This window comes from Medicago sativa, chromosome 8 (genome assembly GCF_051527215.1).
Source record: "Medicago sativa cultivar Bolivia chromosome 8, Bolivia_mono, whole genome shotgun sequence".
Lineage (NCBI taxonomy): Eukaryota > Viridiplantae > Streptophyta > Magnoliopsida > Fabales > Fabaceae > Medicago > Medicago sativa.
Window position 1 is genome coordinate 92,745,050 of NC_140756.1, and position 19,081 is coordinate 92,764,130.

Here is a 19,081-nt window from a genome sequence, read left to right on the forward strand (position 1 = left end):
ATAATGTAGATTAATAAGCTTAAATTACTGAAACAATTAACATATTTTTATTTTATTTCAAAGTACAAAATATAATATAATAATAAATAAAATTATCCATATTTACTTAAATAGGCCGGCCTAATAGGCCTAAGAGGCTTTTTGAATGGCCTCCGGCCTGGCCTTTTAAGCTAAATAGGCTTTTAAAAAAGCCTAGGCCTTCTCTATTTAAGAAAAAATTCTGGCCTGGCCTGACCTATCATAGGCTAGGCCGTAGGCCCCTATAGGCCGGCCTGGCCTATTCCCATCCCTACTTAGGTTCAAGCCTTCAACCTGGATAACAAGAACTAAAAAAAAAAAAAAAAAAAAAAAAGGAACCACTGAACTAGTCAAGCGCCCTTGGAAATTTAAATTTGCCAAGTAGTTTGAAAAAGAAACATAGTGTGAAGTGTGTGGCATGGTGACTAAGTAGTATACACACTCTTTGGTTAACTAGAGTTCATAAACGCGTTAGTTCTATGGTACACAAGTGATATAAATCTAGCATCGTACACAATTTATTTTTCCGGTTGTGAAACATAAACTTTTTTTTTTTGAGAGACTTGTGAAACATAAACTTGTGCATGATACAACAATATCTTACTTGTGCACCATAGACTTAACCCGTAAAATGATTTGAACATTCTCAAAAGTGATTTTCGCATAAACTTGTTTGAGAGAATAAAATAGGAGTAAATCGCTAAATTGGTGTCTAAAATTGTAATGATCGGTAATTTTGGTCATTGAAATTTGCAAATAAACAAAAATGTCCTCTGATGTTGATTAAAAACATATATTAATTAAGAAGAATTTTTTTTTTGTAAGAAATTAAGAAGTATTTTAGTAATAACATCATTATATACTGTGAAAGTAATTACATTTACTTAAATTTGTGATGTAGGGATTACATAATAGCAAGTTATATACCATATGTAGAAGGGAGAAAACTGTATGGTGTCATACTGTCCTATATAACTTTTAAAGTTTCAATTATCATGCTTTTCATAAAGCATGTTCCAATTTAGAAGATGCTCCAAATTTAGGATAATGACCTCAACTATCTTTATTTACAAGTCTCCTTCGAGGATCCAGTTCAAAAGGAGCTATAAAATCAGTGCAACTGCCACTGCCACTGCCAGCTTTCAAAACAAAAATTCCAAAATAGAACAAGAATGGGTGCTTCTGCTCCAGTTGCTATAGGCACAAGAGGAACAATAGGATCTCTAGTCAGAAAGGAAATTGAATACTTCACCAAAATTGAGTTAGACAAATTAGGAAATTCACAAAAGCCTCAGCCAAACTTTGTGAACATGGTTTCTAGCAAACCCAAGTCTAGTTTTTGGATGTTGTTAAAGAGGAAGAAGCAAAGAGGTCCAAATGAACTTCTACCAAAAACATGTTCTGTTACAGAAAACAATCATTTCAATAGAGTACCTGGTTACAGCTACAGGATCCTTAAGGATCATGACATTAATTGACTCTATGTGGAGTTATGTTGCTGCTTGTTCATGTTATTTTTGTTTATTCAATTGGGGTTCATGTTGATTTAAAGTTCTCAATGCGTATATATAGTAAGATCTTTGATTTCTTTGTAATTCTATGATCAAACAAAAGGATCAAGCATTTGTTTGTTTATTAATATTTCATGTCCGTTTGCTTCAAATCAAAATCTGGAATAGAAATATTGATATCGAAGTGAAAAAAAAATTGAAATTGAAGGATCAAAGGTTTGTTTATTAATATTTCATGTCCGTTTGCTTCAAATCAAAATCTGGAATAGAAATATTGATATCGAAGTGAAAAAAAAATTGAAATTGAAGGATCAAAGGGAATTGAACCCGACGTGAATCGAACACGCAACCTTCTGATCTGGAGTCAGACGCGCTACCATTGCGCCACGGATCCTGTTGTGATCAATTTGTTCATACATCTATATAAGAGCCATTTAACATATGCTATGTGTATTCCGCCTACATTCATTATTGCTGTCCGGACACACTTCTCTCTTTACTTATTTTTTAATTAATGAATTATCGAAGAGACAACACGCTTTCTTTCTTTCCTTCAAACAAAAAAACACACTTTCTTTCACAATATTTTTCATACACATCTTTTTATTTGTTTTATTTATGAGGGAGGGAGAGAGGGAGTAGAGAGGGAGAGAGAAGGGGAGGGAGGGATAAAGGGAGAGAGGGGTTAAAATTTTAAAAGAAATAAACATTCCATGAAAGTCTCATGTTTTTACGAAAGACTTATTCATGCTAAAAATTTACTAAAAATCTCTTAAAGTTCATTAAAAATTCAATTTTTTAAACAATCTCTCGTAACTATAATGGTTTTGAATACAACATGACGCTTTTTCTTGTGTAAATTACAATGAGTTTTGATTGAATATCAGAAGATTATTTTATGTTATAAAGAGTCTTGATTGAATGCCCTAAACCTTTTTCATCTTAATTTTTTTTAATCCTAATTAAATACAAATACTCATAATTAAAAGTATGGTCATATTTCGCTAACCCTTTCTTAATACCAAGGGTGTTTGCGGTGCGATTTGGATTGGTTTCTAAGTAAAATGTCATCAGATCCAAAATAAAAATGGCATGTTGTTCAGTTTGGTTTGGATGATTATTATAAAAGAAACTGATCCGATCTGATCCAAATATATGCGATTTGATTTGGATCGGTTTTTGGACATCCAAAATGAAACAAGTAATATTTTTTATTAATATTAGTATTACATGTACACGGTAAAATAATATGTTTGATGCAAAATATAACACAAATATATCATAAAATTAACATTATAGAATGAAAATAATTGATTATATTCGAACCATATGAATTAGTGATAATATATATTAACTTAATGCAATATATAAAATTAAAAAAGAACAATAGATATATTAATGCAATATATAATACCAATAAAACAATAAATAAGCAATAAAATTTACTATTGCGGTTCGGTTTGGTTCGGTTCGATTTTGAAAAAGTGATCCGAAATCCGATCTGATCCTAACGGTTACAAAATAACATCGAAACGAATCCGAAAATATTCAATTTTTGTGGATCGATTTGTAGTTGTAGTTTTATTTTGGATCGGTTTGAATTTGAACACACTTCCTTAATGCGACCTTATGTGCTATCATCATAAAATAAAAACAAAAACATACTCAAATAATGAACGCAGCTTGTTGCCCGCTTGCCTCCTATTCATGTGTAAGTAATATTGATAGTAAATATATGATTAAAATTAAAAAAAAAAAAATACTCAAATAATGAAATCTAAAATATGAAACTAACTTTATCTTGGGCTTTAGGCCATAGAATGAAAAAAAAAAAAAAAAACTAATCTATCTTCATTTTTTTTTAAAGAAAATGTATCTTGATTTTTGTTTTATTTATGTGGTGGTCCGGGGTTTGAACCCCGAACCTTGCATTTATGTGGTGATCCGGGGTTTGAACCCCGAACCTTGCATATATTATGCATTGTTCATACTCACTGAGCTAAGCTCACGATGACTGATTTTTCTTTAAAGAAAATGAATTTTTTTTTAGCAAAAATTGATCTTGAATTGGATGGACCCAAAATCTAACTTCCACTATAACAAGCTGATATCTTGTTACTTACGTAACCAAAAAAAATGGAATGAACTATTTTGTTACTTGATTTCCTCACTTTTATATAACACACTCTACATAACCTAACGCGGACTAGAATCTGCCTTTACAAATCACCGGAAGTCAATAACCAACATGAAAAGGAAGAGAAATTCTCTCAAATCTTCACAACAACAACAACAACAATCACTTTCTTCCATAATAACAAGAAGTAAAACACTGCATGCTGCTGCAACAAAATTTTATTTACCAGATGAATGTTGGGAATCTATCTTCAAATTCATCATCAACAACCGCCACGACTTCAAGTCTCTCTCCCTCGTCTCTAGACAATTTCTCTCCATCACTAATCGACTCCCCTTCTCTCTCACTATCCGTAAACAAACACGCCCTTTCCTCCCTCGCCTCTTCCATAGATTCACCAATCTCAGCTCTATCAACTTCACATGCTACTACTATTACGGTGACCTCAACAAGCTTCTACGCGAAATCTCTCACTTTCTATTGAAACTCACATCACTCAATCTCTCCAACAAGTACACCTTTCCCGCAAATGGCCTTTGAGCCTTCTCCCAAATGATTACGACTTTAACCTCTCTCGTATGTTCCAAAATTGTTTCTCTTCATAACAGTGACATGTTCCTCATCGCCGATTGTTTTCCCAATTTGCAAGTGCTTGATTTGAGTCATTGCCGTAACATATCTGAAGTAGGTATTTGTCATGTTTTAAGAAAATGTTGTAAGATTAGACATTTGGACTTAACCTTCTGTTCAAAAGTGAAGTTACTTGGATTAAACTTTAAAGTTTATAACTTGGAGGTTTTGAACTTGTCATATACAACAGTTGATGATGAAGCATTTTTTGTGATCTCAAAGAGTTGTCGTGGACTTGTGCAACTTTCAGTGAAAGGTTGTTATGGGGTGCGTTTGTTTCAGCTTTAAAAAAAATAGATTTTGTGTCAAAAGTATCTAGAGATTTTAATTTTTTTTTTTGAAGTTATTTGTGTTTGCCTATTATCCATAAAAATCCATTTTTTTAAAAAAAAAAATGAGTTCTAACATGCACATGTGTTATCTCCTTGTTGTTGAAAAAAAATAGATTTTGAGAAAAGCTAATCCTAATAGCTTTTCATTTTAGGGTCAAAATAGATTTTTTTTTATAAAATGATTTTTCTAAAAATCCTAAACAAACACATAAAAATGAAAAAAGTGATTTTTTTAAGGGAAAAAATAGATTTTTTTTGGAAAAAATCTGAAACAAACGGGCCCATGATGTCACAAAGAAGGGAGTGAAGCATGTGGTAGAAAATTGCAGACAACTTAGTGAGATCAACTTGAGACACTGCTCTCCAATGCATCCTATTGTTGTAGCCTCGATACATTCAAGCCCATCATTAAGAAAGATAATTGCTCCAGGTCGTTATGATTTCAGCTTCAAAGAGAGGGAACTTTTGTCACCCTTGTTTGCTAGCATTCTACTCAAGTTTGAACTCTGAAGTGTTAATTAGATGTCGTTTGTTTTTGAATTTACTTCTCTTAAAAATTCCTTTTTTATTTTATTTTAAAAAAAAATTGTATATGCTTTTCAGGTTGTGCATGATAAATGCTTAAGTTTTTGTGTATTGCGAGTAGTTGGGAACAACAAAATCGGGACTCGTATAATCGTAATCAAAATTGATGGATAAATTGTATATATAAATGACTCAGTTTAAAGTCCACAAAATAATTATATATAAATAACTAAAAAAAATGGACAAAATTCTTCAAAACCCTTTAAAATCACGCGATTTTGTACGAAATCGTAAAATCGCAATCAAAATCGATGGATTTTGCTTATTTTGGGATTCTACTATGGATTTGAGTCGTTGAAGGTAAAGAAAGTCGCAAAATTCTAGATTTTATGATTTAAGTCGGGATTTTGACAATAATGATATGTAGTCTTATATTGTATTGCTTTCCATAGCTTTGCCTTGAAGTATATTAAATTCTTGTGTTCTATACACTCCTACTTATTGAAGTTCTTAGTGACAGCATGAGTTTTGCATACTTTGCTGTAACACACTTTTCTAAGCTGTTACTCCCTACAGTCCTATTTATAAGAGAAATTTGGGTCAACAAAAGTTAATGTATCTAGTTAAAAATTCAGTCCAAATACATTAACTTTTGTTGACTTAACTTTCTCTTATAAATAGGACTGGAGGGTTAGCTGAGAGATTGAGCGTTATTCTTGTGGCAGCGTGTATTTAGCTTCACTTAGAAAATTAGTCCATCAAAGTTGCAACATATTGTCATTTAAAATTTATAACTTTGTTATCTCCTTTCTTTTTCGAGGTTAAGAGTGTGCTTGTTTCACCTTAAAAAAAATAGATTTTATGCTAAAAGAATCTAGAGATTTTTTTTTAGAGATTTCAAAAAAAAAATCTGAAGTCATTTTTGTTTGCCTACTACTAGGGATGCGAATAGGCTAGGCCGAGCTAGGCTTTGTAAGGCCTGAGCCTGACCTGCCAATTTTTTTGAAGGCCTAAGCCTGACCTGCGGTCTGTCATAGGCTTACTTTTTAGGCCTAAGTCTGGCCTTCTGAAAGCCTGATACGACCTGCTAGCATGTTTAAAAACCTATTTCATATGAACATATTTAAATCAGCAATGTGATCTAAGTGTAAATAGACTAGCAAACTAATATATCAATTAGATTAAACTTTCTTTTGATAATCAACATGAGTTTTTAGGTTTTGATAATCAACATGAGTTTTTAGGGAATTTGACTATATATTGTATCATATTTCATTTCTAGTTTATAACAATACTTTAAATATGCAAAAAATTAATTTATACTAATAAGCTTAAATTATTGAAAAAGTTAACACGTTTTTATTTTATTTCAAAGTACAAAATATAATATAATAATAAATAATATTATTCATATTTACTTAAATAGGCCGACCTAATAGGCCTAAGAGGCTTTTTGAATGGCCTGTGGCCTGACCTATTAAGCTAAACCGGCTTTTAAAAAAGCTTAGGCCTTCTCTATTTAAGAAAAAAAGTCTGGTCTGGCCTGTCGTAGGTTAGGCCGTAGGCCCCTGTAGGCCGGCCAGGTCTATTCCCATCTTTACCTACTACCCATAAAAATCTTTTTTTTTTTAAAAAAAAAAAAGAGTTTTAACTTGTACATGTGTTACCTCCTTGTTGTTGAAAAAAATAGATTTTGAGAAAAGCTAATCCTAATAGCTTTTCATTTTAGGATCAAAATAGATTTTATTGATAAAATGAATTTGCTAAAAATTCTAAACAAACATTTTTGAAAAAAAAAAATCTTAAACAAACGGGGACTAAATCATGCCATAAATTTCAATTGATTGAATCTTCGTGTGCGTAACTCGTTTATAAGAATATTGAACTTCCTTCAACAAAAAAAAAAAAGAATATTGAACCCGTTTGTTACAAATTAAAATAAAAGTAATTTTGATATTGAATAATTTAGATATTATTTTTTAGTGATTTTATAAAAAAATTAAAATTTATTTTGAGTTTGTTTATGTAACAAAAATCATTTTTTTAAAAAATAAATTAGTTTGCTTTGATACAACTATATAAAAGATTTTGTTAGAAAATTAGTTCAATCTCTTATCCCTTATATTGAAAAAGATAATAATTATATTTATTACTCTCTCCATTCTTTTTTATGTGTCGTTTTGGAATATTAACACCAAAGTTTTAAGTTCGATTGATTGAATCATCGTGAAGGTAACTTAGTTTATGAGAATATTGAAACCGTTTGTTACAAATTAAAAAAAATATTTTTGATATTTAATAATTTATAGATTATTTTTTAGAGATTTTATAAAAAATCAGAATTTATTTTGTGGTTGTTTACGTAACAAAAATCACTTTTTAAAAAAAATAATAATTTAGTTTGTTTGAAAACAACTATATAAAAGAGTTTGTTACAAAATAAAAAATTAGAATTTATTTTGCGTTTATTTACGTAACACAAATCATTTTTTTTAAAACAAATAAGGGTCCGTTTGTTACGGATTAAAATAAAAATGATTTTACCATAAAATAATTTAGTGATTATTATATAGAAATTTTATGAAAAATCAGAATCTATTTTGCGTTTGTTTACCCTAATAAAAATCACTTTTTTTTTTTAATAATTTAGTTTGTTTGGATACAACTATATAAAAGCGATTGGTTTTGTTACAAAATTAGTTCAATTTTTTATCCATATTTTCTCTCTCCTCTAGAAAAAATCTATTTTCTGAGAAGGTGTTTTTAGACTTTTTTTTTCTAGGGTTCAATGGTGGTGGGTTGACGATTCAAAACAATTTTGCACACAAAACCAATCAAAACATTTCAAACTGCCACATAAATTAAAAATATTCATTGACGTGGCGATTCTAAATGTTTTGATTGGATGTGTGTGCAAATTAAAATCAAAATTTTATAAATAAAAAAAAAAAAAGGATTGTTTAAAGAGACCAGAGTAAGAAAAGGAGTAAACTCAAAAAGAAAGAAACAGATCGATAACAAAACCCATGTTCCGTTCTGATTCTTAGGATTACAGGTTTAATCAATAAACCTATATAACAACCAAAGCACTCATTCATTCATACCACCAAAAAAAGTACTCATTCATTCTTGCTTACTTCGTTCTCGTTTAACCGTTTCTAGTTAGGGTTTTCTTTCTCTCTCTCTCTCTCTCTCTCACTGTGACGATGCCTTTCGGATTCTCACTCAACTTCAATTTCAACCTTTTCAACAACAACACGAGGACACCATCAACAAGGCCGAGGAGGAATGTGATCACCTTTGAAGAAGGATCGGAGACTTTGCAGAATGGTATCACAAAGCTCTACAACATTCTTGATGGATTGGAGCCTAACTTCACTCCTGACGAACACATCAAACTTTACACGTACGTTACCTACACATGATTTTCTTTTTTACCGTTTTAGGTCATTGAAATTCTATATTATTATATATGTTCAATTTCGATTCTATTGTAATGCAGGACCGTCTACAATTTGTGCTCCCCAAATGCTATTCCTTCCTATGATCGACAACTATATAACAAGTATAAGGAAACATGTGAACACTATATCACATCAAAAGTCAGTAACACTCTCTTTTATTCCGCTAGCTAATCATATAATATTCGTTGATCAATCCTACTTTTTAAGTGTTTAATTTATAAACTTGATTATATGCATATGTTAGCGATTATTTTGTTAAGTAGCTTCGATGCTACCTTTCTAATGCCTTTGACTCATGTGATTACATTCAGATAATTTATTTTCTCAAATTACTATCGGTGTTAGCGTCTTTTCATGTTTGGTGTTGTGTCTGTGTTTCATAGGCTTAATAGGAAGAAACAAGTTAATAAATTACCTTATGAGAAGGCTCCACAATCTTGTAACCAGATTTATGTCTAAGCATCTTTAAAAATTTGTCTTAATCAAACAAAACAAGACAACCTAAACATCAAATTTAGAACATTCTCAATTTCATAAGCATGAGATTGGCTTCTTTGTGATTTGACCCATGATCCACAATTAAGTGCTTGATTTATATGGTCTTAAAGTAGGTATCTAGATCTGTTTATGAATTGCGTACAAGTAAAGAAAATTCAAAGCTACTGCTTGCCCAATATATTAAACCTTAGTTGTTTTCTTACTCACATGTAACAATATTATATGTATTATATTGACATGATTCATTTTATGGTTTTCTTATTCATAGGTTCTGCCATCTCTGCAAGTAAAGGAAGGTGAACCTTTGTTGAGAGAACTGCTCGAAAGATGGTCAAATTACAAAATTATGACCAAACGCCTTTCAAGTTTTTTTAGTCCTCTCGACAGATACATTGAGCCAAAATTTGGCCTTCCTTCTCTTGAAGAAACCAGCTTCTTATCCTTTTACCATCTGGTTAGTGATGAGATTACCTTAGAAAAGTTGCAGCAATGATTTTCTAATATTATTTGTTTTGCTTAACCCTCATTTTTAACTCTGGGTTTACTTCATTTTAACTGTGGCAGGTATATGAAGGGATGAATCAAGAAATAATGGATGCTATATCTTCTATGGTATTCTCTAATTCCCCTTTCTGTATGTTTGATACTTCTAAATTTATAAACAAGTACTATATTTCCTAATTTTTTTTGAATCAATATATGATCATATGAGAAACAGATACCAACCTAAATTTAGTTTAAAAACAACATAGACTAAAAGGCACCAGGTCCAATATTATGTAGGTGTTACTCTTGCCTTGGAAAAAAATGGTTTCACTATGTCTTTTTAATTTCTTTAATGATGCCTTGTGTATCTTGACTTACTTATTTAGTTTTTCTTCCTTTCTTTTTTATTTGTATAAGAATTGTGTAGTTGAATGGTGGTATTTTAATTGTCTTCATAATGCTGTTGTATTCAATACAAATTAGTCCTTCGTTTTAATCTTTGTTATTTCATCTTATTTTCGCCTGTAATAGCTCTTTTGTCTTAATTTTTTGGTATCCAGATTGATCGGAAACTTGCTGGAGAGAAGGTTGATCAAACATTTGTTATTAACACCATGGATTTCTCCTTAAAGTTTGACGAGTACATAAGAAAAGAGTGCACGAGAAAAAACAGAACAAAGGTGATCTCAGTAAAATTTAGTTCTTATTGGATATAATCTTAAAATTGCATTATGTAGCATCAGTTCCTTTTGAAACATGTTTTGGTAGACCTTGTGTGTCTTTAGGATAATTACATTTAGGTCAAATTCTGAAATTTTTGTGCTCTTTCTTAACCATTATAGTAACACTAATATAATGTTGTTTCACATGTACCTCATTTTTTTTGTAATTAAAATTTAAAATTATAAATAAGATTGAAAAACAGAAGTATTTCCTAAAACCAAATGAGGTTTTGAAGTTTTAAATTCTTGAGAAGGAAAGAAACAACTATTAATATAGTTTAGTTCTTCAATTTATTTTAGTTGGATGCAAAGAATCATCAACTTTCAAATCCTCCAAATAGATCATCAGTATGAGAAAAGTTGAGAGAAGTTTTATTCTAAAATTATCTTTTTACACCTTAATTTCACCTTTATTAACTCCCGTGAGAATAGTGCTCTCCAAAGTTAACAGTGAAATTGGTACTTTCACCCATTGACATACCTAATCGTCTTTGTTAGTCCTATTATAATCATAGGATTATTGAAATCAGCTGTCATATTTTCAAAAGGAGGTTTTATAGCCTCTTGTACTGATCTTGTTATACTGAAAATATTTAATAATATTACATATTTTTCAAAAAGGAAATGTCATTTTTCTTCCCTGCTTCAACCCACAAAATATTTATTAGGATCATTTGGATGATTTTTTTTTGGGGGACAATGTATGTGTAGAAGATTTTTATATGACTATTTCTGGAATTATGTTGTTTTGTGTATCCCAATTATTAAGCAATGCATCCTATTTTGAAAAACCAGACTGAGATGTTAGTAGTAATTGCAGGAAGTGAAAATGGATTGCAGTCTGGATGTTTTGTCAAAGAAAATCAACTTGATAAGCTCTGATGAGGCTGTGTTTGAAGTTGACTATGGTACGGCACTTGTGTCAAAAAGATTTGAGGACATTATCAAGACCATTCCTGTTGGTGATGTTGGTAACATTTCTGTTCATGAAGTGAGAAGCAAAATGATGACCATGGTCATTGAATACTGCAAGATGCACAAGCACAACAATGGACTGAAGGATTTTGAGCTCAAGGACTGGGATGCTCAATTTGTCAATGTTGACCCTAAAACTCTGCTTGATCTTTTAAAATCTGCATGCTACTTGAGAGTTGATAGTCTGGTGGATCTAACTTGGAATGAAGTAGATAGCTTGATAAAAGGCAAGACACGAGAGGAAATTGCTGAGATCTTTGGAGCTGTAGATGATTCAAACTCCAAGTTATTGGAAGAGAACAATGAATAGAGTCTTTAGATTTTGCAACATATTGTTAATATTCTAGGCAAATGCAAACTTCTTTTTTACTTTTCCTTCTAGACAAATGCAAACTTCTTTTTACTTTTCCTATATGATCCTATTTCGGATGAACTTAATTACCCTAGCGAAGTTCAACTGATGCTCACGATTGACTGATGCGCACAATTGAATGCATAAGGCATAACAGTTAACATTTAGCAATGTGTTAAGTTTTGTCAAATTCTTACTTTGTGTGGACTTGAAAGTTTAATACTTCTCTAAGTTTGGAAAAATGCACGGACAACCTTGATCTGCAACTTCTTTAGATGGATGCAAAGATAGAACATTCAACTTTCAAATTCTCCATTTAGATCATTAGAGAAAAGTCTAGAGAAGTTTTATTTACATGTTATCTTTTTACAAGTTTTATCCTCATGTTATCTTTCTACAACTTCATTTACCTGTGTCAACTTAAGTGAGAATAAACTCTCTCCTGTGAAATTGGTGCTTTCACCCAGTCAAGTACCAAAACTTTTTGTTAGTCCTCTTACAACCATATGATTATTGAATCATCTGTGATATTAGTCGCTTTGGTCCTTAAAATTACAATATAAATATTCAAAACATATAAATATTTCTATACTTTAACTACTCCTTAAGACTTGTGTCAAGAGCTAAAACATCAAAAGATAAAAAATGGAGGGAGTAATAGCTATTGGAAGAAAATCAGTTTAGATTTGATTTATTAAAATTAATTTAAGGATTACATAAGATTTTTTTTGTTACAGGATTAGATAAGATTTAATCTAAAATTAGATCAAATTTGATTTAATTCAATATTAAAATTTTAATTAAATTCAGTTATATGACAATTTGGTCTCTCACAATTTTCTCATGGGCAAACTTAACACATTTGCTAAATGTTAACTGTTATGATACCCAAATTTGTCCTAATGGTGACATTTTTATATGCTGGACAAACTAGTCTCTCTATTACAATGAAAAACAATTAACTGAAGGATTAATATGCCCCTGACATTTTCATATGGACTAATTTGTCCTAATGGTGGCCTTTCCCATAGGGCCAGAACTGGAGCTGAAAAAGAAAGTACAAAATTACAATTAGGTGATAGAATCAAATAAAATATCAGTTTGATTTATTAGTTCATTCACAGGATCAATCAAATATAAGTTTCTCTTCTACCTTTACAAACTATTATGATTTAAAAAATTGAGAGAATTTAAGAGAAGATTCATTACTGATTTTTACTAATTTAAGAGAACTGAGTAACTTGTTCAGCAAATTACCCTTTGTGACTAACTAACTAATGAACCCCTTCTAACCGTTACAACTAACTTCTATAAGCTAGTAAGCCAGTTAGTTGAGTTAAGTTTCATTTCATCCTCTAATACAAGTCATTCCTAGTTAGAGTTCTCTCCTCTCTCTGATTACGCTCTTGTTCAACTGGAAACTTGTCAACACATCAATGAGTAACAGGAGAAGGATGGAAGACGTTGCAGAAGGGAATCACGAAGGTCCAGAAGATTGCAGAAGGCTTGCCCGAACCTAACTTCACCGTTGAGGAAAATGTGATGCTATATACGTACGTATCAATCTCTGAGAGTAACAATGATATTTTTTATTTTCTTTTTGGTCATTGAGATGGGAGTGTAGCTTTTCTTTTTCTTGTTCTTTTTGTTTTTCTGGTGAGAAACTGTGTTAAAGACTTATGCTTTTCATGATTTCAGTTTTATTTGGTGTAATATGTATGATGATTTCCAAGAATTATGCTTTTCTAACATTAAGATTGTATTTTGCTTGGTTCGTGTGAATTCATTTTTCCTTTACAAATTAATAAAACTATAATCTGTATTATTTTTCCACTTAAATTGTGATGCAGGATGGTCTTCAATATGTGCACCCAAAAGTCTCCACATAACCATACCCTAGAACTATATGAGAAGCACAAGGAGACATGTGAAGAGTGCATCAAATCAAAAGTGAGAGAAACACTGTAATTTGGCTACATATCATATTTCTGAATCATAGTATAATTAAACTTGAAATTATTTATCACATACTGTTATTTTACATGGTCTTAAAGTGCGAATTTTGCTTTCTCACATTAGCATGATTAAAATTGATACAATTTTCTTATTAATAGGTCCTGCCATCTTTGCAACAAAAGAAAAATGATCTTCTGTTGAGAGAACTGCTCCTAAGATGGTCAAATTACATGGTTATGATCAGGCGCCTCTCAAAAGTTTTTAGCTATTTAGACACAAATATAATTCAAAAATATATCTTTCCTTCTCTTGAGGAAACCAGCTTCTCATCCTTTAACCACCTGGTTAGTGATGAGATTATTTAGAAAAGTTGCAGCGATGATTTTCTGATATTGTTTGATTTGCTTTTCCCATTTCCTAACTCTTGTTTTACTTCATTTTAATTGTCTCAGGTATATGAAGAGATAAATAAAGAAATAATGGAAGCTATATTTGCTATGGTATTCTCTATACTCCATTTCTATGTGTTTGTTACACTTGCATTGGAAAAAACGGTTTCACTATGTCTGAATTATGTTGCTTTTATTTTGTATAAAAATTGTGTAGTTGAATGGCGGTAATTCAATTATCTTCACAATGATGCTATATTCAATCCAAGTACTCCGTCATTTTGTTTTAAGCTTTGTTATTTTCATTTGACTTTTGTCTTCAATTGTAATAGATAGCTGTTTTGTCTTCATTTGTTGGTATTCAGGTTGATCAGAAACTTGCTGGAGACCAGATTGATCCAACATTTGTTATTAACACGTTAGATTTTTACATAAAGTTTTACAAAGGCCCGAAAATGGACAATGCAAAGGTGATTTCAGTAAAACTTAGTTCCTAAATTTCAAATTGTATTATGTAGGATGAGTTCCTTTTGAAACATGTTGTCGTAGAGTATTGTTGTATAGACATAGTGACAGGGAATTTGTGTATCCTCAAATGTCTAATCTCTAAAAAGAAATATTTGGATACTTTGGCTCAAAATTTGGATCCTATTGGGACAAAATAAATTTATGTAAGAGTTATACATAACAGGACTATTTCAGGAATTCTTTTAATTGAATCCAATTTTAAAAACACTAGACTAAGATGTTTGTAGAATTTGCAGGAAGATAAAGTGAATTGCAGTCCTGATATTTTGTCGAAGAAAATCAACCTAATGTGCTTTGATGGAGTTGTGCTTGAAAGTGACTATGGCGTGACACTTCTGTCAAAAAGATTTGCTGACATTACTGAGACCATTTCTGTTGATACTGTTTCTGTTCATAAAATGTTGGAAATGATCCTTGAATACTGCAAAATGGTCAAGTATAACAGTGGACTGATGACGGGTTTTGAACTCAAGGACTGGATTGCTCAATTTCTCGATGTCGATCCTAAAACTCTGCTTGATCTCTTAACATCTGCATGCTACATGAAAGTTGATAGTCTGATGAAGCTGACTTGGACTAAAGTAGATGGCATGATAAAAGGCAAGACACTAGAGGAAATTTCCGAGATCTTTGGAGCTGCAGATGACTTAAACTCCAAGTTATTGGAAGGGAACAACGAGTAGAGTCTTTATGTTTTGCAATATATTGTTCAAATTTTAAGCAAATGCAAACTTCTTTGTAGTTTTCCTATATGATCCTGTTTTGGATGAACTTGATTACTGTAACGAAGTTCAACGGATGCCTATAACTGACTGCATAAGGCATAATAGTTAACATTTTCTTGTTTTGTAGTTTGAGTGTTTTACTTTGTGTTATTAACTAATGCCTTAAGGAGGATCATGACATTAACTGAATCTATATGGAGTTATATTGCTGCATGTTCGTGTTATTTTTCACTTTGTGTTATTTTTGTTTATTCATTTGGGGTTCATGTTGATTTCAAGTATGTATGTGTGTGTGTGTGTGTATGTGTATATATATATATATATATATATATATATATATATATATATATGGAAAATAGTCACTTTAGTCCTTGAATGAGGAACGAATAGTCACAATAGTCCCTCAGTGTATCGAAATTTCAAAATAGTCCTTGATTGTGTATTTTGTTAGTCAAAATAGTCTTTGATATTAAAATATTTCGTTAATATTGTCATATTAGTCCTTCAATAGACTTACTTATTATCATATTAGTCCTTATACGTACTTATTTATTGTCATTTTAGTCCCTATATAAAAAGAGTTATTGTGAGTATTAAGGGATTATTTAAGCGTTAGAGACTATTTTGACTAACAAAGTGGACAATCATGGACTATTTTAGAATTTTGATACATTGAAGGACACTACTTGCTACACATTCAGGGACCAAAGTGACCATTACCCCATGTATATATTAAGATCTTTGATTTCTTTGTACTTGAAGGATCGGATCCGTTTGCTTCGAAATCAAATGTTGTGTTTATATGAAAAATTGTTGAAAAAAAAAACTGAGAGGATCATAGGGAATTGAACCCGACGTGAATACATTGAAGGACTATTATGACTATTATAAGCAAATTTTGACTTTTTAGGTTCATTCAATAAATGATGTATGTGGTATATAATATAGACCACATACATCATTTATTGAATGAATGTAAAGAGTAGAAATTTGCTTGTAATAGTGACCGGAGGGAGTACTTGCTACACATTCAGGGACCAAAATGACCATTACCCCATATATATATATATATATATATATATATATATATATATATATATATATATTAAGATCTTTGATTTCTTTGTACTTGAAGGATCGGATCTGTTTGCTTCAAAATCAAATGCTGCGTTTATATGAAAAATTGTTGAAAAAAAAACTGAGAGGATCATAGGGAATTGAACCCGACGTGAATCGAAACACGCAACCTTCTGATCTGCAGTCAGACACGCTACCATTGCGCCACGGATCCTGTTGTGAATGATGTAAGTCATACTTATATGTATTATTCAGCACAAAACATATGCTACGAATTTAGTTTTTGGATAAAACATACCCGATGAAAGTTTTTATTTATTTTTTACCAAACTGGTACGGCATTTTTTTTTAATATGTGTTTTCTACTTTTCCGTTCTAATATATATTAATACACATATTAATAGGGCTCTACCCTCTTTTTTTTACCAAAAAAAAAAATTACACATATTAATAAATCATTTTAAAAAAACATATATTAATGAATTATTAAAATAATATTAATAAATCATTTTAAAAAAACATATATTAATGAATTATTAAAATAAAATTGCTATTAAATGTTTTTTATATTGTACTGTGTTGAAGTTTGGGACCTATCTCATCTTTACAAAACCGGCTTGTAAGGTGAAGATTGCATCCTCTATATAAACTCTTATCAAGAGTCTTATCTATCCAATGTGGGACTTGGATTTTTCCCAATATACTGGACTATTTTAGAAGTGTTCTAATATTTATGAGTATCCTATATTTTACTGGAACGTCTGTGTTAGATTATTTATGGAGTTTTCGGTAATTGAGACTTCATGTTTATTTTTATCAGAGTGAATAATTTTAAAATCATATTGTTGTAAGATTAAAGGAATAAACAAATAATTAGATTTGTAAATATCTCCTCTTCCTTTGTAAACCAAACATATATTTAATTAAAATATATTTCTTCTCATCATCTTCCCTCTTTTGAACCAAAAACATATACAGTAGAAACTCTTTAATTTAATACTCGGTAAATTAATAAACTCTCTAAAATAATAAATTTGTCCGGTCCCAACTTTGGCCAATGTAAAAAATTGAAAAACTCGATAAAATAATAAGATAATAATTTTTTGGGAGATCCCTTTATAATTTTCGGTCCCAAGAAAATCATAAATTAATAATTCATAGAAACTGAAAAAAAAAATATTAAGAATACATTGAACACATTTGTTCCTCTTATTTACATTTACTGTACTTCAAAAGTCATTATTGATTTCCAATGCATATGAACACAGTAGTTACTAATTTACGTTGAGTCACAAGGTCCGCTGCAACGTAATTCTAAGAGGCATAAACTAATTTGCCTTTTTGTTTGGTATGTACAGTATAATTACTTATAAACTCTTTAAATTAATAATTATTAATTTATCGATAAATTAATAACTCTCTAAATTAATAAATTTCTCCGGTCCTAACATTATTAATTTATAGAGTTTTAACTGTATTCAATTAAAATATTATCTAGAAAAGAGTGTAAAAGAACATGAGATTTTCACATTAAAGTTGTGGTTCAAGCTATTCTCACATATGTTATGAGTTGCTTACTACTTCCTAAATGTTTATGTGATCATACTAAGGGTATGAGTATTTTAGGGTGCGCTTTGCATTAGTTTTGAGGTAAAATAAAATATCTAATTCAAAGGTAAAATCATACAAAGTTCAGTTTGAGTAATTCATTTAATATATTTTGATTTGATTCAATCCAATTTAATGTGATTGAATTGGTATTGGTTTTTTAATATCCAAATTACAATCGTAAATTTTTTCATTAATATTAATATTATAAATAAACAATAAGATAATACTTTATTTTATGCAGTTTTTAATCTTTTAAAAAACTTTTTCACTTTGAATTTGGATTTGTTTGAATATGAACACTCCTAATGAAAAATATGATTAATATATTTTGCTTACTCCTTCCTTTTTTTTATCAAATTTCCTTACTCCTTCCTTAACTCGACATTATGTGCAATCATAAAATAAAAATAAAAACTTAAATAATGGAAAACCAACTTTCTTTTATACTTAGACCAAATTTGATATAATTATTAAATCGATTTTGATTTGAATGGCCCAAAATCCAGCTTTCACGGTAACAATCCGGTGTCGAGTTCGTAGTCTTGATATTAGAAGTTAGTAAAATAACCAAGCTATGGTTCTAATAACTCATGTTTTGATCAAAAGAGGGGAAAATTGGGTGGAGATTTTAATTACATATATATTTTGTTTTCAAGGGAAGGGAAACAATTTTAAAACTAATTTACTTTTTAGTCCTTATAATATTACTATACATTTTATATTGTTATAATATTTTTAAAATTAAAAATATAGTAATCATAAACATTAATTTATATTACTCTTTCAAAAAATGTGAAAGATTTCTCTATTTTTTCTCATATTTTCCATCCCCCAAAGTCTTCCCTTCCCTTTCCCTCGAAACTCAAAAAAAAACTTAAGAGGTTGATATCTCCAACATATGCTTTTCGATATGTACTTGAAAGAATTTAAGTTAATGATTCCTTCAAAAAAAGTTAATGATAAAATTAGAAGAAAAAAAGATTATACCAAAATTTTTTTTTTTTTGAAAGAATTATACCAAAATTTGTTATCCACTTTATATACATATGTACGTTTTAAAATATCTGTTGACACAGGTGTCAACGGATTCGTTAACATTAAATTCCAACGATTGATTTTTTATTTGATCAAAAGACTATTTTTTT

The 19,081-nt window shown here is 30.3% G+C and overlaps 3 protein-coding genes, 2 non-coding genes and 1 pseudogene across 5 annotated transcripts; 4 read left to right on the top strand and 2 right to left on the bottom strand.

The window, feature by feature from the left end:
• The first annotated feature begins 1,190 nt into the window (after window positions 1-1,190).
• Window positions 1,191-1,496, top strand: LOC146903395 (uncharacterized). The gene has a single exon (XM_085737237.1). It carries the CDS (start codon window positions 1,191-1,193, stop codon window positions 1,494-1,496), a length of 306 nt encoding a protein of 101 aa, XP_085593363.1.
• Window positions 1,497-1,851: 355 nt separating this feature from the next.
• On the bottom strand, window positions 1,852-1,923 carry TRNAW-CCA (transfer RNA tryptophan (anticodon CCA)). Its single transcript has one exon. It is a non-coding gene; the product is annotated as a tRNA-Trp (tRNA).
• Window positions 1,924-3,777: 1,854 nt separating this feature from the next.
• On the top strand, window positions 3,778-5,138 carry LOC146903397 (F-box/LRR-repeat protein 16-like; annotated as a pseudogene).
• A 3,009-nt stretch (window positions 5,139-8,147) lies between these two features.
• On the top strand, window positions 8,148-11,840 carry LOC146903398 (uncharacterized). Its single transcript, XM_085735871.1, has 6 exons — window positions 8,148-8,559; window positions 8,656-8,755; window positions 9,384-9,569; window positions 9,680-9,727; window positions 10,162-10,281; window positions 11,144-11,840. The coding sequence occupies exons 1-6, from the start codon at window positions 8,360-8,362 to the stop codon at window positions 11,606-11,608; spliced, it is 1,119 nt and encodes a 372-aa protein (XP_085591997.1). The 5' UTR covers window positions 8,148-8,359; the 3' UTR covers window positions 11,609-11,840.
• Window positions 11,841-12,625: 785 nt separating this feature from the next.
• On the top strand, window positions 12,626-15,206 carry LOC146903399 (cullin-1-like). The gene is made up of 7 exons (XM_085737238.1): window positions 12,626-12,707; window positions 13,098-13,203; window positions 13,501-13,600; window positions 13,765-13,950; window positions 14,059-14,106; window positions 14,361-14,442; window positions 14,827-15,206. Exons 1-7 carry the CDS (start codon window positions 12,626-12,628, stop codon window positions 15,204-15,206), a joined length of 984 nt encoding a protein of 327 aa, XP_085593364.1.
• Window positions 15,207-16,466: 1,260 nt separating this feature from the next.
• On the bottom strand, window positions 16,467-16,539 carry TRNAC-GCA (transfer RNA cysteine (anticodon GCA)). Its single transcript has one exon. It is a non-coding gene; the product is annotated as a tRNA-Cys (tRNA).
• Window positions 16,540-19,081: the final 2,542 nt, after the last annotated feature.